Below are 21,809 nucleotides of genomic sequence, written 5' to 3' on the forward strand. Positions count from 1 at the left end.
CTTGGTCGGGTTAAATACAGGATACCTCTAAATAATATGAAATACGTGGGAAAATAAAGCCGCTGCTAGCAGAGCTCTGCTTCAGACGTCCATCTCCTATAAACGGACAAAACCAACTGTGTGCAGTTTGGGTCTCCAGGCTACCAAAAGGACATAGCAGCACTAGAGAAGGTCCAGAGAAGAGCGGCTAGGGTGTTTATGGGGAGCTACAGGGAATGAGTTATGAGGAAAGATTAAAAGAGCTGAGCCTTTACAGTTTAAACAAAAGAAGATTAAGAGGTGCCATGACTGAAGTGTTTAAAATGATGAAACTTAAGGGTAAATTTCACACAACCTTTAGGAAGTTTTTTTTCGCAGCGAAAACCACAGACACTTGGAATAAGTGACCAAGTACTGTGGTAGACAGTATGAATTTTCCTAATGTTCTAATGTGTGTAATTTCCTCGCAGTGCTTGATGCTTTACAGGAGAGTTCAATTCCTGGATTGCCAATTGAGTGTCTAAGCTTCACAGGGAACACATTTCCAAGATTATGGAGACTTATAAACGTAACTTGCTCAATTTATGTTAAATTTCACGTTGAAAAGCTTATTTGTCTAATTCAGTTTGTTCATCCGCAGTACTGTATGTGGTTCAATCTGTGGTTTAAAAGTGAGAAATTTGACTTCTTCATCTTCAGATGTGATATTACATTTGTAGGGAATGTGGGGCGTAGAAAAAGTTGGGAACCCCTGACTAGCATATACAGTAAGGGGGTACAGACAGCCAGACATTGTTCACAAACAAGACTTCTTTTAGTCATTAAGACAATAAGCGTGCAAGAAGACCCTGGTAAGCACACAAAATTAAGAAACACAAGGAGGTTATTCTTATTTGAAGAAAAAAAAAATGGAAGCCCCATCTCCATTTAACGATTGCAAAAATAAAATTTACATTACCAGCAGAGAAAGGCATAAAGGCCTCCCTTCGTCGGAACTTCCCATCAGGGGTGAGAAAGTGGGCAGGATTGAAAGTGTTGGGGGTCTCCCACTCGCTCTTGTCTTTGAGGATCGAGTTCAGATTAATGAGCACGGCCGTATCCTGAAGACAAAAACAGCAGTCACTTTACATGCCTCAAAAAAAGAAATGAGTACAAAAGAACGTACAAGAGTACAAATACAGTTTTATCAAGAAATATGTTGATGTTTTAATGTGAATATCGTTTCACATTGAGGTGCAGAAAAAAATGCTGTTTTAAAAATTCTTCTATATGATAGTGGTGTTAAAATATGAACTAGAAAGATATCCATTGTTAGGCCATTTATTAACAGACGCTCAACTTCCTAGTAGTCTCAACGGTCAGTGGGCCCAAAAAACAAATGCAAACTGAGATAAATTTAAATTTTAGTCTACAGAGTCACTCAGTCAGTCAGTCATTGTCCAACCCGCTATATCCTAACACAGGGTCATGGGGGTCTGCTGGAGCCAATCCCAGCAAACACAGGGCACAAGGCAGGAACAAATCTCTGGGCAGGGTGCCAGCCCACCACAGGGCACACACACACACAGCAAGCACACACTAGGGACAATTTACGATCGCCAATGCACCTAACCTATCTATCTATCTATCTATCTATCTATCTATCTATCTATCTATCTATCTATCTATCTATCTATCTATCTATCTATCTATCTATCTATCTATCTAACCTGCATGTCTTTGGACTGTGGGAGGAAACCGGGGCAGACACGGGGAGAACATGCAAACTCCACGCAGGGAGGACCCGGGAAGTGAACCCAGGTCTCCTTAGTGCGATGCAGCAGCGCTACATGTAATAGTTTACCAATGCAAAGTCTTTGAAATGTGACTTTTTGATGTTCACAAATACTGAACGTTTTTACAGAAGAGTAACCATTCTTGCAAGACATCACTATACTGCCCTCAGTATCACCCGGAAATCAGATTGAAAAGAAAATGAGCAGTATCGCCCATCACTACAAGATACTGTACTCTTCAATGCTGGGGGCGGGGTCTCGATGCGTCAGGTGGTTGCTCTACTAGCCAATGACCTTCTGTAGCATCGCGATTGCATATATATGAGGTTGATTTACCATGGCGGTGCGTTCCCGGGCGCACACTTACAAGATGATTTTTATTTATACCGAGTGTCAGTTTATTTTAAAGCTTAATTTTGCTGATTTTTGTGAAAACCACGCAAAGTTTTACAAACGATGCCCCTGGACTGGATGAGACGAAAATGCAGTGCAGAGCGCTAGCTGACACCATTTGTTATGATTGGGCACACTTTAATTTGTTAGCGTTGTTACTTCTTACAGTTGCTATACTCTGGCAGACAGGTCAACTTTCGTTTCCGACTCCCAGTGCTCCACTGGCGCCGCTAAATCTTCATGGAATTGCAACACGTCACGTAGTGGTGTTAAAATATGAACTAGAAAGACATCCATTGTTAAGCCATTTATTAATAGATGTTCAGCTTCCTAGTAGCCTCAATGGTCAGTGGGCCCAAAAAACAAATGCAACCTGAGTGAATTTAAATTTTAGTCTACAGAGTCACTCAGTCAGTCAGTCATTGTCCACTCGCTATATCCTAACACAGGGTCATGGGGGTCTACTGGAACCAATCCCAGCCAACACAGGGCACAAGGCGGGAACAAATCCCTGGGCAGGGCACCAGCCCACCACAGGGCACACACACACACACACACTAAGCACACACTCGAGACAATTTAGAATCGCTAATGCACCTAACCTGCATGTCTTTGGACTGTGAGAGGAAACCCACACAGACACGGGAAGCGAACCCAGGTCTCTTTACTGCAGTGCTTCCATTGTGCCACAGTGCCGCCCCAGTCCACAGAGTATTTCATTTAATTATTTTATGAGATCACCTTTGGAATTGCATATCCTCCAATTGTCATGTCCTCCACTGTCATTTTAAAAAGGTTCAGAGGGACAATGTCGCCCATCCTCTGGATCTCATGAACTACTGCCTCGGTGTATGGCATGTTGATTTTGTCCTCCATCGACGGCAGATGAGTTTGGCCCAATACACTGTCAATCTCAGCTTGGACCTTCTCTGGAATGAAAGAGAACAGAGAGCGACATATCACAAGGGGATCATTTGTACTTTATCCAGGTCACACTCATCCCGTCAAGCAGATAAAACATCGGCAATTCAGTTTACATTAATTCATCCATGAACAGCTTTACTGAGACGCTGTGTAGGCAGCATTGGGCATAAAGCAGGAAAAACCCTGAAAGGAATGAAGATCTGTTTCTAAATAGAGATATTGCTATTTGCATTCGTCAGTGGGATGTGGGTGGAAACTGGGAAACCCAAAGAAAACCAGTAAGACTCAACACAGGCATTGAGATGTGTAGCAGCAGGGACATTGTGCTCCTTCTTATCTGGTGTATCCAGGTGTATCCAGAGGGGGGCGTACACTCCCTGGGAATATATTTGTTAGAGATTGAAGCTTTTACTAAAACAAAGATGTATACATATTGTCACAAAAGCCACAAAGAGCCATAGCAAGGTTTGGGGCAGCCACCCGCGTATTTGGTTTCCTGGCTGCAAATTGAAGTAACTGATTGCACTACTGTGCACAAAACTGAGTCCAAAACAGAACTGAGGGAATAGGGAAAAGGTGGAGGATATTAAAGGGGAAGACAGGCAGTGAGATCAGGAAGGTCTTCAGCCATAGGCTCGAGCCCGGATGTGACATCACAGGGGCCGGAGCCGTCAAGGTCTTCTTTCATAGGCTCGGTCACGGAAGTGACGTCAAGAAGGCCAGGTGGAATCTCCCATGAATGGTCTGCAGGAAAGGGAGAAAAAGAGTCAGTGCACTCTATCACATCCCGGCATGCCTCGGAACTGCCCTTACTCAAGCCCTTTAGCTGCCTCCCATGTGCACGTGTGTGACTAATATATATCTATTATATAAAAACATTTGCGTCAAGACGTGATCATCTTAGGAAGACAGTTTGATGTCACGCGAGACGTGATCATCTCGGAGAGACACTTTGACGTCACGCGAAACTAGACATTATTACCTTAGAAAGCAAGAGCCATGAGACGGTGACTTTTGCACGTCACGCCCAACTTTCAGACAATTTAAAACAAGTTCACGGACATCTAACCTCACAGTTGTTGGAATGATTTCAGCAGACACATTTCATGTGCTACAAGCTCTTTAAAATGTTATACGTTCTAGATGGCACGTTAACGACTAAGCGAAGAAGAAAGAGCAGTGCGTCGAAAAGAGAAACAAAAGCATCGCAGAGAAAAGAAGGCAACAAAGGATGCACAAGAGAACAATAATAATCTATGTGCAAATTCATAAAATAAGGAAAGTAATAATTATCTCGAACCAAGGGGAATTGATAAGCTTGTAGGTCAAATCAGGGTCAGAAATAAAAGACTTCATAATGACGTTCAAAAACGTTGGTGCGATACACATGCAGAACAAGTTAAAGAATACAAAAGTAGCAAAATTCAAAAGTATCAAAAAAAAAGATAATAAAAATTGCATTAGCACAAACAAATGGAAATTATTACTCAGTGAAATAACGGAACAGCAAAAAGAGATTGACTATATGCACATAGATGATTTGTCAGAAGTATGTAGATATTGTAAGGCTTTAAAGCAGCAGCTGGCTTAAAGGACGGCTGCTGTACAGGCTTTTAAATGAACGACGTGCAGCGCGACATGCAGATCATGCAGCGCGGCACAAGCAGCCCTGGGGCAATAACTCATATACAAAAATAACAATCACTTTAAATTGTTTATCCAGTTAACCAAACCCAGGGGTGCAGGAGCGAAGTGGGAAGGGGGCGGAACCCCCTAGTATGTACTGTATATACCTGCAATACCTCCCCCTGGACGCTAGATGGCTGACCCCCTGGGTTGGAGCGGTGCCTTGGTTTCCCGCAGGGTTCCATGGGAATTGGAGTTGGGTGCAGCCCTGTTGGGTCCCACAGGTACCACCAGGGGTTACTGCAGCTGGGACACCTGAGCCCATCTGGGCAGCATATTCGCCACACCGGGAAGTGCAGCTGGAACTCAGCAATCAACTACCTGGGGCACTTCCAGGTGGACTACTATATAAAAAGGCCCAGCAACCTTTGTGGGTTGTGCCTGTGGGGATTAAGGGGAAGACGTGCCCTACAGGTTAAGCAAAATAAAAGTGTATTTATTTTAACATGCCTCTGGTGTGAGTGTGTCGGGTCAGGCGCCCATATAGTGCCTTTGTTACAATATATATAAATAAATATATATATTTATATATATATAGTGATGGGTAAAAGTAGGTTCACAGTTGTGACTATGCGAAACATATATATTTTTAGGTAATTTTAGCACTAAATGCACTGTGCCACTGTGACAACCTTTTGAGTTAATAAAGTTAATAGAGCTATTGAGTTGATAAAGCTTTTGGAATAATCATAACCTGCATGTCTTTTGGCATATGAAAAACTGTAAACCTACTTATTCCCACCCCTCAACATATACATATATACATATACATACAGTATATATACCCTGTACATATATATATATATATATATATATATATATATATATATATATATATATATATATATATATATATATATATATATATATATATACATATACATATATATATACATATACATATATATACATATACATATATATATATATATATATATATATATATATATATATATATATATATATATATATATATATATACACATATATATATATATACATAAATATGTATATATATATATATCCATCCATTATCCAACTATATCCTAACTACAGGGTCACAGGGGTCTGCTGGAGTCAGCCCCAGCCAACACAGGGCGCAAGGCAGGAAACAAACCCCGGGCAGGGCGCCAGCCCACCACATGGCACACATACCTACACACACCCACACACTAGGAACAATTTAGAATCGTCAATGCACCTAACCTGCATGTCTTTGGACTGTGGGAGGACACTCACGCAGACACGAGGAGAACATGCAAACTCCACGCAGGGAGGACCCGGAAAGTGAACCCAGACGGGTCTCCTTACTGCGAGGCAGCTGCGCTACCCACTGCGCCAGTGTGCCGTCCCTACATGGAACATTTCTGCACAATTCTTTTGTTTTTGTAATGCTTTTACCTTTGCATTTACTTATTTGGCTAATACCTTTATCCAAGGCAACGTACAACATTTATTTTGGTTTTCCAATTGGCGCACATGCAGGTCAAGTGACTTATTCAGGGTCACACACTGAGTCCATGGCCTTAACCACTACGCCACAATGCCTGCGTCTAGCACGTTGTTATTATTTCATGGTGCCACAATTTTATTTTTGTTTTGCATATGGACATCACCGTGTTATGATTTCTGTTACTGTGATGCTGCTCACAGTTGATTTTGAATGTCACTGCAACTAATATCATCAGCAAGATGCCTTAAATACCCGGGCAACAGTTCATTCAGTATTCATGATTTGGATATAAACACAATCAAATGTAGTGTGAATTTCTTTTTTGAATATTTCACTTTTAACCTTGCTGTTTTCCCTTTTACTTTAATAATAATGAAAGAATCTCTTAGGGTCGTCTGTCACCTTATCTGCTATATTCCTCTCCAACTGTCTTTTAGCCTTCCTGATATCCTTCTTAATGGTTGCCCTCATGTTCTCATACGCTCTACGATTCACTTTGCAGTCATTAGTCTTATATGCCTTAAAAAGCAGTTTTTTCCTTTGCATCTTCTTTTTTAAATGTTTATTAATCCACCGGGCAGCACGGTGGCGCAGTGGGTAGTGCTGCTGCCTCGCAGTTGGGAGTCGCAGTTGGGTTCGCTTCCCGGGTCCTCCCTGCGTGGAGTTTGCATGTTCTCCCCGTGTCTGCGTGGGTTTCCTCCGGGCGCTCCGGTTTCCTCCCACAGTCCAAAGACATGCAGGTTAGGTGGATTGGCGATTCTAAATTGGCCCTAGTGTGTGCTTGGTGTGTGGGTGTGTTTGTGTGTGTCCTGCGGTGGGTTGGCACCCCGCCCAGGATTGGTTCCTGCCTTGTGCCCTGTGTTGGCTGGGATTGGCTCCAGCAGACCCCCGTGACCCTGTAGTTAGGATTCAGCGGGTTGGAAAATGGATGGATGGATGGATACTAATAATAATGAAATGGAGTCTAAGACACAGCCAAAAGGTGTGAGGCCCACAAAATGAGCCACAAATGTAGGCAAGGAGTTTTACTGGCCAGTCCAGAAGAGGCTTACCCCAATCCAGCTAGTCCCCCAACTACTACCTGCTAGCTTTGGCCTACACTGGCCCAAAAGATGGAGCTGGCTTAAAAAAGTTCAAAATACAAAAAAAGAAAATGGACAAAAAATATTTCAAAATGCCCTACAAGAGAGAAGGTGACCTTAAACCTCTGGCTTGTAGACAATAAAGGCAATGATAAATGTATGCAAATAAAGAATTTATTAATAACACCAAGAGCAAAATTAGCAAAAATAGGGAAAAAAATTAAATTATGAGGAAAACAAGTGGCAAAACTTAAATTCAGAAGCCAATCCAAGAACAAAGCAAGAAAGAATCCAAATAATACCAAAAATATCAAGCAATACAACACTCAATGAGCTGACTCCATTAAACTCAATGCTCCACTGCTGAGTTTCTGGCTAGAAATAAAAAGGCAGCAGGTGTACCCAGCCGTGGTGATGTCATGATGGCCCCGCCTCCTGAGACTCTACCCACAAGTCACAGGTAATGAATTCACATTTAATGGGTCAGAATAAAAAATAAATAAATAAATAACATACAATTCTAAGAGAAACCTCAACACATGAAAAATGATAATTCAACTTTAAGAAAAGCAACCAATAAAACTCAACTGGCGATGCTATTCCATAATGGATGTGAGGAGCTGCCTGTACTTCTCAGCAGAGTGTCTGGCCAACAATTTTTATCAAATCATATACTCCATTTTTGGAAATGCAGCCCCTAACCTGTGGGGGTACCTCCACCGTGCTGCATCCCTGTATCGTTCTCCAGCACTTCAGCAGACAAACTGAATTTTATTAGAGCCGTCAGTTTTGAATTTGGACCCCTCAGTTTTCTGCCACCAAGTTCTTCTGGTTTGGTGTGCAGGTGAGCCATTTAGCTTTATTTCCACATCTGAGGAATGACTTTTTTGGATACAACTCTTCCATGAAGGACACTTTTCATAAGTCTTACCAAGACTATGGGAGTACTAGGGCTCCAGTGGTTTCTATGATATTAGTGGTGCTGGATATCTTAGAAGCGAAGTAAGTTGAATGTATTTCTAGTTTGCGGTTTCTATGGCTGACCACCGTGTTAATAGCTTCTCTGTCTGTTTTTGCTTCTGCAGAAGAACTTGGAGAGCTTACCTGAAAAGAGCTGTCTGCTTGCTGGGAGACCTTGATGATTATGGTGACCACCTTGTGTCTTTTCTCCATGCTCCCCTTTACCATGCATAGCGTACAATTTGTGGGTTAAAACGCCACATATATGGCAGATTCACCCTTTTAGTCTGGCCATTTCTGCCCAGTTTTATTCTACTCAGCAGTTTCTGTTTTTGTTCATCACTTTGGTTCAACCTACACATTGTCACACACGTGTGAGTAGGAGACAGCTAAAGGGCCTTAGTAAATGTAATACTACACCACACCAGGGGGTGTCAGAGTTTGCTGACTGTCTCTCTCAGTTCCTTGCAGACCATTCCCGTGAAATCTCGTTGGGTCCCAGCACCTCTGATGATGTCACTCCCGGCTCTGGCACCTCTGACGATGTCACTTCCGGTTCCAGTAAACGTAGATGACATCATTTTCTCCCCCAGCCCTTAAAACCGCCATCTTACCTCCAAGTATTCAGTTCTGTTTTGGACTGGATATAATATACAGGTGACTGCCTCAAACCTTTATAATGTCTGGAGATTCATTCTTCTCACAGTGGCGTAGTCGGCAGGATATTGGTTCCCTGAAGACAATGGGATGGGACCAAAGAAATAACCAGGTGAGATAGCACTGGGGCCGAGTTTCCGGGTGGGGAGTGTGTCCGGGGGTCAGGAGTAACTTGGTGCAGGCTCCGCTTCCTAAATATGATTGCTAAAAAAAATCCCCGTGGTGGTCCTACCAAGTCCACCTTTTGCGGTGATTCTGGGGAGGGAGTGGTCAAACATTAAAAGCAGCATACTAATTACTACTCCCAGAAAAAACCTTAGGCCTAGCTATAGACGGGGATGACTCAACTTCAGCTGTCTCCATGCCGTGTAATCAGCCAGCGGAGAGAGATGCAGAAGTCCAAGAGGTAGACGGGGAGGTTCCTGGGCCGTCACAGGCAGACACGTCATCACCAAAGAAATGTGAGAAATTCCTGCCCCTTGAGGTCAGACCGGACCCTCTCTCTGAAATGCACTTTCAGTTCAGAGAAACGCTGGCTTCTTTCAAAAGGGAGCAGTGGAATGATGACTCCCTGAAACATGCAAAAGATGCAGCAGTACATGTTAATGGCCAACGCACTCATCAGCCAATGCCACAGGGGGGTCCTCACTTTGTGATAGAAAACGACCTATTATATTGAATAGCTGAGCATGAGGGGGAGGTGAGAAAGCTGTTGTTAATCCCACAAATTTACCGATGGAAAGTCTGTGAATTACACTAGTGCAGATTAAGCTCCGATTTTTTTGTCCGGGAATTAATGAGGAGGTTCGCTGTTTTTGCGGCTCTTGACCAGACTGTCAATTACGGCAAATTCCTAGAAGGGGCCGAGCTCCTCTTGTTCCCCTTCCCCTGATTGATGTTCCCTTTGAGAGAATTGGGGTCGACATTATAGGACCCTTAGAGCCCTCAGCCTGAGGACATAAATATATATTAGTCCTCGTTGATTATGCTACTCGATATCCTGAGGATATTCCTCTGCGCTCAGCCACATCAAAAGTAATCGCACGGGAACTTGTAGGGGTCTTTGAGCGTGCCGACATCCCTAAAGAGGTCCTTACGGATCAAGGGACGCCATTCATTTCAAACTTTTGCAGCTGGGATATAATATACAACTGCGGTGGGTTGGCACCCTGCCCAGGATTGGTTCCCTGCCTTGTGCCCTGTGTTGGCTGGGATTGACTCCAGCAGATTCCCGTGACCCTGTGTTCGGATTCAGCGGGTTGGAAAATGGATGGATGGATATAATTTACAAGTGGCTGCCCCAAACCTTTATAATGTCTGGAGACTCATTCTTCTCACAACGTGATGGCATTGATTTTTAGCAACTGAAATTAGCACTGAGCTATACAAGTATGTCGACAGAGAGCTCACATGTTTTAATTGCAAAGTGCTCTGCTTTTATTATCCTTCTTTAAAGATGTTCAAAAACATTTCATTGCGCTGCTTCACTTACGGCAAAAGAAATTCTCGAATATCTAAAATTTCTGTTTTTTGTTGGATCCAGAAGACAAGAAGTTTATCGCCTGAGACTACATTCAAACTTCATTGTTTTCATTTTACAGAGGAGCTTTTAAACAAAGACGATCTCCGTCCACACTGGCATTTTTACATCGTTTTTGAAAGGATCCTCATTCCATTATGAAAAGCCTGAAATCACCCATGGAGCAGACCTTCACCTAGACAGCCTGCGCTTATCGGCAGAAAAGGTTTTGAAGGGACTCTGGAGTGAAGAATTTCAAAACTATCGTTGCGCACAGCGTGTTAACAGCATAGCAAAAGAAAGGAATTCTAAAGAGCCTCGGCGAATTGTGCCCGTTTTTCAAATTAATGCCCCAATTGCAAGTCTTCAGAACTGACCGCGGTTGTCTTTCCATTAAAAATACAATGCAAATGTTAATATGACACTTAAAAAAAAACGTTTAGGTTAATATATGAGATGTTTGATTACAAGCAGTCCACAGCAATCAAAGCGCATCTTGTATTAAGCAACCTTTGTAAAACTAATCCATCCATCCATCCATCCATTTTCCAACCCGCTGAATCCGAACACAGGGTCACGGGGGTCTGCTGGAGTCAATCCCAGCCAACACAGGGCACAAGGCAGGGAACCAATCCCGGGCAGGGTGCCAACCCACCGCAGGACACACACAAACACACCCACACACCAAGCACACACTAGGGCCAATTTAGAATCGCCAATCCACCTAACCTGCATGTCTTTGGACCGTGGGAGGAAACCGGAGCGCCCGGAGGAAACCCACGCAGACACGGGGAGAACATGCAAACTCCACGCAGGGTGGACCCGGGAAGCGAACCCGGGTCTCCTAACTGCGAGGCAGCAGCGCTACCACTGCGTGTAAAACTAATCCAGTCGAGGAAATGATAAATAAAAAAATCTGTATCGTCGGTTTGCTACATAGTGCCTTTGTGTCTCTCTGTCTGTTCTGTAGTATCGTGACCTTGGCTGCGTTCTTCACTCGTTCACTGTGCTAAGCATCTTGTTACTAATTATACTGCAGAACGCACACCTCCTTACTGTGCAGATTAACTTTTAAGTAATAAACGTTGATAAGAGGCTGTCAACTGAGTTATTTACTGATTTTGATCTGATTTTCATAGTATTTTCGGACTTTTTCCATTACAATGGTCACGCCGCCGGCGACAGGGTTTAATGCAAAACTGCAGCGACCAGTAAATATTTTGATTTTTAAAAATGTATGCAGCGTTCAAACTTTACAAAACGCAATTTAGATGCATACAGGTAAATAGTATAACAAACGCCATGGAAAGCAACACTTTAATGACCCTTACGTTAGAAAATGTTTTTCTTCCATGAAAGGCAACCATTCTGGAAATGAGCAGGATCCAATCAGGAAAGGGCCACGAAATAAGTCAAAACCAAACAAAGTGCAATTAGAGAATCATTTTCAGAAAACCGCATTTATGTCCAAACACACCAAAATGCTGACTTTGCATTTACAAAAGTATCCGGCTCTGAAGAGTATTTATGAAAGTCTTCATTTGCAGGGATAGTGTGGACGAAAAGTGAACACATAGATAGATAGATAGATAGATAGATAGATATGAAAGGCACTATATGATAGATAGATAGATAGATAGATAGATAGATAGATAGATAGATATGAAAGGCACTATATGATAGATAGATAGATAGATAGATAGATAGATAGATAGATAGATAGATAGATAGATAGATAGATAGATAGGTAGATAGATAGATAGATAGATAGATAGATAGATAGATAGATAGATAGATATGAAAGGCACTATATGATAGATAGATAGATAGATAGATAGATAGATAGATATGAAAGGCACTATATGATAGATAGATAGATAGATAGATAGATAGATAGATAGATAGATAGATAGATAGATAGATAGATAGATAGATAGATAGATAGATGGGTGATAGAGCCGGATCACCCTCGGGGAATTGCGCCACACCACCGTAGTGCTGTAACTGACGCTCCCTCACAATGCAGGTAATGTGCCTCAATCATTATACCGAACCCTTAAATTCAATAAAATAACTTTTTAAAGATGGCGGTCTCAGGTGCAGAGAGACGGTTAGCAAGTCCTCTGCCCCCAAAGTCTGCGTGTCCCATGAATGGCCAAACTCTTCAGGTCCCTTTCCTAACAATTAGAAACCACACAGTATGGGAACTTATCATTTGTTATTCAATAATGAGATTTGTCACATTCTTCTTCTTCTTCTTCTTCTGGCTGCTCCCGTTAGGGGTTGCCACAGTGGATCATCTTGTTCCACCTCTCTCTGTCCTCATCATCTTACTCTGTCACACTCATCACCTGCATGTCCTCTCTCACCACATCCATAAATCTTCTCCTAGGCCTTCTTCTTCTCCTCTTGCCTGGCAGTTCCATCCCTACCCTTCTTCTCCCAATATATCCAGCATCTCTCCTCTGCACATGTTAAAAACCAATGCAATCTCGCCTGTCTGGCTTTGTCTCCCAACTGTCCAACCTGAGCTGACCCTCTATAAAATACAATACAGTACAATTTATTTTTGTATAGCCCAAAATCACACAAGAAATGCCGCAACGGGCTTTAACAGGCCCGATTTCTTGACAGCCCCCCAAACTTGACTCTCTAAGAAGACAAGGAAAAACTCCCAAAAAACTCTTGTAGGGAAAAAGTGGAAGAAACCTCATAAAAGGGAGTTCAAAGAGAGACCCTTTCCAGGTGTGCAGTGGGTGTCAAAAAGAAGGGGGTCAATACAACACAATACACAAAACAGAACAAATCCTCAATACAGTATAAAAATAGAAATTTTACAAATACGGAGCAGAATTTAACAGTAGATGATATCACATAATATGATTTATTTATTTATTTATCTATTTATTTATTTATTATCTAATGTCCTCATTTCTGATCCTGTTCATCCTCGTCACACCTAATGCAAATCTTAGCATTTTTAACTCTGCCACAGCGTCCGGATGTGTGGTGGCCCAAAGTGGGTGTTAACAATGGCCAATTGCCTACACACTTTTGGGAGTAGTGAAGGGCCGCAGCTCCATAACCATTGATGGCTGCCATTTATTGTTTGCAGCACACTAGCCAGTCATGTTGGTGAAAAGCCACTCGCTCGATTCATAAAGCAAACAAGTCAATCATCGTCCCCTATAGCAGATTCAGAGCTCCCCATCTAAAGAGGACACTCTGAAATGGAGAATCATGGGACATTTAAAAATGCACTCACCCTGTATTTGTGGGTTTAGAACCATGAAGAGCAGAGCCCAGCGCAGGGTGGTGGCAGTCGTTTCGCTTCCAGCCACAAAAAGGTCTAAGGTGTTGGAGCACAGAGCGTCGTCGTTGAATGCAGCTGCAGGGTCGTCTTTGCGCTGATGAAAACACAAAATGTTATGTCTTTATTGTCACATACAGCACTACTACTTGGATTTATTTTAATGGAATCATTCAACCCGTGACTCTGTAGTTAGGATATAGCGGGGTGGATAATGGATGGATGGATGGAATCATTCAAACAGTTTGTAATGCATTATCTTTAGCAGCTCCTTCTTCTCATTATATAATTCAAATTGCCAGCCTGTTAAAACAATTGTCCAGTACACCATTAAATAGATGAGGGATATTCAGTTTTAATAACACAACTTTCAATTTGAGAGCCATCACATGGCACTCTCTACAGCTTACATTATCATAGACAGTGTCCTTCACTCTACATAATGACACAAGTGTCATACACAATAAATATGAATGCATTTCAGGCATAAACACTAGATTTCCGAACCAGAAGAATCCAAATTCATTTGTTGCTGAGTTAATCAAATACCAGCTGTGCTACCTGTGGAAGAGGCATTGGAATCTAAGTAAGCATCACCATCACTTGGAATGTATTCTGTAGTGCATGAAATACTTTTTTAACAATGTCCTGAATACACGCACCCTGTAAAGCAAGACATAAAAGTCTTCCAAGGAAAGGTCTATGTACTAAACTTAAAAATAGTAAAAAGAGCCCTAATGTTAAATAATCCTTTATGGGCCATAATAACTAAAAAATACATCCTATCCCTATCTTAATCCTGAGGTTAATAAGTAAAAAATATCCCTAATCTTAATAATTAACATGAGAGCCCTAATGTTAAGACAGTGATCAGGGCAAATAAAAACCCTACGTAAGTCCTATATTAATGTTTTAGTGGTTTTTAAGATTTATTTGAGATATTTATACACCTTAATAAAATCATGTTTTAAAATATTATACATCTACTGGGAATCCCTGGTATTTATTATAATAAGATTAGAGTTAAGGTGAATACAATTATAGTAATAAATATGTATTTAACACTCTAGATCAGGGGTCTTCGACCTTTTTTCCCCTGAGAGCTTCTTTTACAAAATGAAAATGGCAGAGAGCTCCTCGTGTTTTCTAACGTTTATTCTCATTGCTTATTTCAACCCAAACGAACTGAATAAGTTTGTTTTGCCTGAACATTTACAAAATGTTGGTGTCCACAACTCACATTTTGTATTAAAACATCACAAAAAATATTGAATTCACCTGCAAGTGCATTTTTTACGTCTGTATGCATTTTCTCGTATATTTCACTCACACTATTGAATTAAAACATGAATACTGTCAAAATAAAACAATGCAATTCCAAATACACAGATAGGACGTATTCATTTGTCATTTTGTCACATGTCACTGTGTCACTTTATTCACAGGTCCAGTCGCATGTGTGATGTGTTTTTCAGTTAGTCTGATGACTGGCACTGAGGTGTACGGTGGAGTGGAGCCCCTCAGGTTCACTCTGATGGAGTCATTTAAATGTTCGTGTGTCAGTCTTGTTCTGAACTTTGACTTCGTGACATTCACGTCAGACTCACAGAGGTATGGGGACCCAAACAAAGCAGACATTTTCAGAGCTGCTTGGTGAAGATTCTTATAGTTATCTGGCTCTACTAAGCTCCAGAAATGCTGTTGAGACTTGAACTGCACATTATTTTGAAGGTTCACTAATATATATATATATATATTAGGGGCTCTGCCCCCTGCTCGCTTCACTCGTCCACCCCCGGGTTTGGTTTACCGGATATACAATTTAAAAAGATTGTTATTTTCATTTTACTTCACTTTTGTAAAAACAATACTTGTCCTTTATTTCCGGCCCCGGGTGTGGTTAAATCCCCTTCTTAGTCTCCCTCCCAAGTTTTTTTTTATAACAGAGAGATATAAAATCCAATGTCTCTCTGTATGTCTGTCTGTCCGCTTTTCACAAGAGAACTACTTAATGGATTTAGATCGGGTTTTTTTCTATAATTTGCTTGAACATTCCGGTTGATTTTGCGACTTCTCTCATTTCGCTATGTATCATAGCTTGCAGTAGCGCTTTATTTGCATGAATCCAAGAAACACGCAGTGGGCCGAGACGGGCTCTCTTCACTCACTCGCCAGTCTTCGGGGCATGTACTTTAATTCCGCTTAGCTGATGAATGAGAGAACAATTGAATTCAACTTTGTTTGATATTTAAAATAAAGTGTTACTTAGGTCTTGATGAGTTTGAGTCCGGATATTCTCTTAAGTGTACGCCACATTGAAAAGATAGATTGCAATTCAGATTGTGGATTGTGATTTTGTGTTAAAAGGATCGTGATGTGATTTTTTGGAAAGATCGTCCTCCCCTAATTTGACTAATCAAGTTTTCAGATTTATGTAGGATTCATTATCCCTTTAGCGAGAAACTTCGAAAGGGGTTTGTGAGCTACCGGTAGCTCTTGAGCGACGTGTTGGAGACCACTGTTCTAGATAAAAAATATATGCATTATTAGAGTTTTCATTGGTTGTGTTTATAATTGGTTAAAATTAGTTTTAATACTTAAATCATTGTGCCAGGATATATTACTTGTGGGATCAATCTCCACTAACCTAACCCTAATTTTTTTATAAAGCACATTTACAAAAGTCAAAGTGCTGTACAAAAAAGGGTTAAAGAAGCAGTTAAAATATATACAGTGTGAGGGACAACATGCTGGGACCCAGCAGGAATTGCTTTGTAATCCTTACCTGCCCAGAACACCATTAAAAGGAAAGACAGGGGAGAGCAATATTTCTGGTTTGACCCCCGAGACACTAGGTGGCGGAATCCCTGGGTATCAGTACCCATTCAGACACCCACAAGGAATGCTAGGAATTGTAGTCCAGTAGAGCAGCCCTTCTAGATCCGTGGGTGCTACTAGGGGGTGCTGCAGGGAGTTACACTCCCTACCATTTGGGTACTTCCGTATGGGCCCTGGCACCATAAGTACTCCTAGATCCTCAATAAAAGAGACTGCACTGGGAGCTGGGAGGAAGGAAGGCAATGCTCATCTTGGAGGAGTAGAAGTGCAATAGAGAGAGAAAGATGAAGAGACGATGTATATATAAACTGTTTGAATAAGGTATTTGCAATAAACAGCTGTGACTGTGTTTGTGTGTCATATTTGGAGTTTGGGACTCAGTGGCACCCCCTAGCTTTCATAATACACATCACAAAACTTCAAGCATAACCCACCATTACATAAAAGATAAAGTCATAAAACCTATACATACATATTTATAATCATGAATATACATGAGTCCACATATACAAACAAAAGCCTCTTGCGGGGTCAAATGGCAGCAAGTAGAGATAAGACTTTAATGATGACTTAAAAATGGACAATACTGGGACAGCCCTAATATACTAAGGCAAGCCATTCCAGTGCAGCCACTGCAAAGCCTGATTCCCCCCCTTTGCTTAATCGTCGACCTCAGCACAACTAAGAGCTAGCGGACCACAGTGCTCTTGTTGGCACATACAAGTGAAGACGTTCTGAGAGGAAAGATGGAGCTGCTCCATTCAAACATTTAAAAAAAAAATCGTAGAATTTTAAAATCAGTTCTGAAATGAACTGGAAACCAATGGAGCGAGGCCAGTATTGGTGAAATATAGTTACGCTTATGAGAGCCTGGTCAGTAAGTGAGCAGCAGGGTTCTGAACCAGTTGTAGACATCGTAACAAGGTCTGATCAATACCTACAGTACCTACAAAGATTTGCAATAGTCCAGACGAGATGTTATAAAAGCATGGATGGCCTTATCAAGATCACTAAAAGAAAGGAAAGTCTTTACCTTGGCTAAAAGTCTCAGCTGGAACGTTTGACCACCAAATTTATCTGTTTGTCGAGTTTGAACGAACTGTCAAAAATCACGCCTTGGCTCCTAACTGAAGCTTTATGATGTATGGCAAGGGGTCCAAGAGCAACATCAGGGACAAGCAAGGTTTCTGAGCATTTGAGCACCACAATTTCAGTTTTATTATCATTTAGTTTAAGAAAATGCATTGCCCTCCAGGTTTTAATAGTATTCAAGCTCATATGGAGGGTCTGTATTGTCTCACCCCGCTTTGATTTTAGTGGCAAACAGATATAAGCATCTAGCAGTGAAAGGAGAAGCCGTACTTCTTAACAAAAGGTAACATGTAGATCAAAAGAAGAAGGAGTCCAAGAGTGGACCCCTGCTGAACCTTACAAGTACAGGGGGTACTAAAGAGGATGAAAACTCATCCAAGACAACAGAAAATATCAGAATCAGAATATCAGAATATCTTTATTGTCATTGTAACAAATACAACGAAATTAGGTGCAGTCCCTTCGGTGTCAAAACATAAATAAAATATAATTAAATAAAAAGGATAAGAAAGGATAAGAAGAAATAAGGTAGAACACAAACATTCAACATAAGACCTTATTGCACATGAACACTATTGAACAAGATGTCATCTACTGCACTGCTGCATTGGAGGTTGATGAGGTGGCACTCAGTGCCCTAATAGCAACAGGGTAGAAACTGCTATTCAGTCTATTAGTCTTTGTTTTGATGCTCCTCTATCTTTTGCCTGATGTCGTGAGCGGGGTGTGAGGAGTCTTTTAAGATGTTTTCCGCTTTCCTTATGCAGCGAGAGCTGTGCAGTTCATCCAGAGATGGTACAGGATAGCCGATGATCTGCTGGGCAGTCTTTACCGTTGAAGTGCTTTCCTCTGTGCTGTGGTGGGCTGGTAAATCCCACGCAGAGGCAGTAGCCCAGGATACTCTCAATAGAGCAGCGATAGAAAGACACCAGCAGTTTTTGGGGGGATGTAATTTTTCTTGAGGACTCTCAGGAAATAAAGTCTCTGCTGAGCCTTCTTTGCCAGCTCCGCTGTGTTCACACCCCAGGACCGGTCTTCCATGAGGTGGACTCCCAGGAAGCGGAAGTCTGACACAGTCCCCTCTGATGTAGAGTGGTTTCATGTCCGTTTTCTTTTTCCTGAAGTCCACAACGAGCTCCTCGGTCTTACTTGTGTTCAGGGGCAGGTTGTTATCAGTACACCACAGCTGTTAGCCTCTCCACTTCGTCCCTGTAGGCAGATTCATCCTCCCCAGAGATGAGCCCCACCACAGTGGTGTCATCTGCAGATTTGTGTGTGCAGGTGTTGCTGTGGTGGGCGGGGGCGCAATCATGTGTGTACAGCGTGAAGAATAGAGGGCTCAGCACACACCCTTGGAGAGAGCCGATACTGATGCTAATGGCTGAGGAGCTGTGAGGGCCCACCCTAACCCTTTGTGTGCGCTCGGTCTGTCAGAAAGTCTTTAATCCATAGACAGGTGGAATATGGGAGTCCCAGGGCTAGCAGCTTGCCCACCAATCTGAAGGAGGATGGTGTGAAAAGCAGAGCTAAAATCAATAAAGAGGAGATGTGCGTAGCTCCCATGGTGCTCCAGATGGGACATGGTAGCATGGAGATCAGCAGCAACAGCATCCTCAGTAGACCTGTTAGCCCTGTAAGCAAATTGGTGTGCATCAAAGGTGGAAAGGATGAAGGGTTAGGGTTAGATGACTCCAGACCAGTCTCTCAAAACTCTTCATCAACACTGGGGTGAGCGCTACTGGCCGATAGTCATTCAGGCAGGTTATGGGTGATTTTTTTGGTAAAGTGAGTAAGATGGAGGATTTCAGACAGGGAGAAACTGAGGCCTGGGACAGTGACAGGCTAAAGATCTTTGGAAAGACCTCAGCCAGCTGCTCTGTACAGCTCCTCAACACACATCCAGGGACACTGTCGGGATCTGCTGCCTTCCTAGGATTGACAGCCTGGAATGAGTGTCTCACCTTGTGTTCCTCCATCCTAAGGGAGGGAGTGATGTTGTTGTGAGCTGCCGCTGCGTTTGTGACAACTGCCTCTGGTAGTTCCACCTCAAAGTGAGCAAAGAAGTTGTTCAGCTCAGACTCTGACATTGAGGCGTCACCTTCAGCAGCTCCATGACTGGTCCTATAGTTGGTGAAGTGCTGGACTCCCTGCCAAACCTGCCTGCTGTTATTACTGTCCAGGTGCTCCTAAATCCTTCTCCTGTAGTCCCTCTAAGCCTTTCTGATGCCTCTTTTCAGGTTGGATCATGTCATGCTGTAGAGAGCCTTGTCACCACACCTAAAGGCAGTGTTCCTTTCCTTTAGCAGCCGCTGAACCTCTCTTGTCATCCAGGGCTTGTGGTTTGGATAGACACAGATATGTTTCTCCACTGTGACAGTGTCAACGCAGGTTTTGATGTAACACAATAAACTGTCGGAGTAAAGTTCCTGGTCTGGACTTTCAAAAATGTCCCAGTTAGTCCTGTTGAAGCAGTCCTACAGCTGCATAGAGGCGTCATCAGACCAGGTTGTGATGGATCTTGTGGTGGTAAGAGCAGATTTGTGGAGAGGGGTGTATGCAGGAATCATCAGCAGTGGTCAGACTGGGCCAGGTGTGGAAGCTGTTTAGCTCTGTAGCCCAGCTTGATGTTTGAGTAGACCTTGTCCAGTGTGTTGACTCCTCTAGTAGCACACTTTACGTGCTGGTGGAGTTTGGGGAGCACTGCTTTTAAATCCACGTGATTAAAGTCCCATGCGATAATGAACACTGCATCAGGGTAATGGCGCTGTTGGTGGTATGTAAACAGCGGTGATCATTACCACATTGAACTCCCACCGTAAATAGACAGGTCGACATTTCACAGTCATATGCTCCAAGTCAGGGGAGCAATGGCTATCCACTATCACTGCGTCCATGCACCAGTTATTATTGATGTACACACACACACCCTCCTCTGCTCTTACCAGAGTCTCTAGTCCTATCGTAGCGTCGCAATGTATAGCCTGTTAACTCAATAGCAGAGTCCGGTATGCATGAATGGAGTCAGGTTTCCGTGAACACAAACAAGCTACTGTCCTTGATCATGCGGTCTGATGCAACCCGAAGTCTCAGTTCATCCATCTTGTTGACAATAGATCTGGCGTTAGCGAGGAAAAGGCTTGGAAGCGTAGGTTTGTGAGGCTGTCTCCGTAGTCTAGCTAGCGCGCCGGCCCTGCATCCATCGCTTCTGCTTCCTCTCTCTGCGCCGCCTTCATCGTCGGCCTCTGGGGATGGTAATCCACAGGGAGCCGGGTGTCCTGGCTATATCCACCGGAACGCTGTGCGAGTGAATGAATTCCGCCATAACACTCCCCTCACAGCAGACTCCAATCTTAAGAAGATCGTCTCGGCTGTAGTATATGTTCGCCCAACAGGATGTAGAATGAACTAAAATCAACAGACACACACAGACAAAACAAAACTCTGAAGGGGAGAGCACCGAGTCACTCTAACTATGTGCGCCGCCATTGTGATAGGAGCTCTTATTGCTTAGATAAGATTTAAAGCCTTTAAGGGCATTGCTTTGGATATCTACATACTGTTCAAGGTGGGACACAAGAATTGCGTGATCCACAGTATCAAAAGCTGAGAGGAGGTCCAGCAGTAAAAGAATGGCAGACTCTCAAGCGTCTGTAGTTAAGATGAGGTCATTGTTAACCTTTAACAAAGCTGTTTCAATGCTGTAACAGGATCTGAATCCAAATTGAAATTTTTCCAGAATGCTGCAGTATTTTTATCCAAAAATGTCTGGTATTGAGTAAAGACAACTTTTTCCATCTTAGAAATTGGCCTGAAATTTGACAGATTAGTGGGGTGGATCCAAACTTTGTTCTTTGATAAGTGGCTTCCGGCCAGAAGTTGCTCAATCCAGAGTATCCCAAAATGACAACAGCACTTTGGCAGGCAGATGACGCAGAGTTGAGAGCTTGAAAATGGTTTCTTAACTGCAACATTGGTGCTTCTCTGAGGCCTCCTTTTTCATTGGTGCTCCCACACTACATCCTAGGGGTCAAACACACACTCACTAAGCTTCAGGTCTTGTCGGGGTGAGGAAGAAGCCAGCAGGAAATTGCTGGAAGCGGAAGTCGGATCAGAATGTCCTACCACATCACACTGCAGCCTC

General features: G+C 42.6%; 1 protein-coding gene across 1 annotated transcript in view; it reads right to left on the bottom strand.

The window, feature by feature from the left end:
* Window positions 1–21,809, bottom strand: part of LOC114658743 (cytochrome P450 2J2-like) — a 51,875-nt gene that overhangs the window by 11,928 nt on the left and 18,138 nt on the right. Inside the window, exons 6-8 of the mRNA XM_028810790.2 lie at window positions 13,694–13,835; window positions 2,889–3,076; window positions 938–1,079 (exon numbers count right to left, since the gene is read on the bottom strand). Of these exons, the coding sequence (XP_028666623.1) occupies window positions 938–1,079; window positions 2,889–3,076; window positions 13,694–13,835 (472 nt within the window). The remainder of the gene's footprint in view (window positions 1–937; window positions 1,080–2,888; window positions 3,077–13,693; window positions 13,836–21,809) is intronic.

This window comes from Erpetoichthys calabaricus, chromosome 10 (assembly GCF_900747795.2).
Source record: "Erpetoichthys calabaricus chromosome 10, fErpCal1.3, whole genome shotgun sequence".
NCBI lineage: Eukaryota > Metazoa > Chordata > Cladistia > Polypteriformes > Polypteridae > Erpetoichthys > Erpetoichthys calabaricus.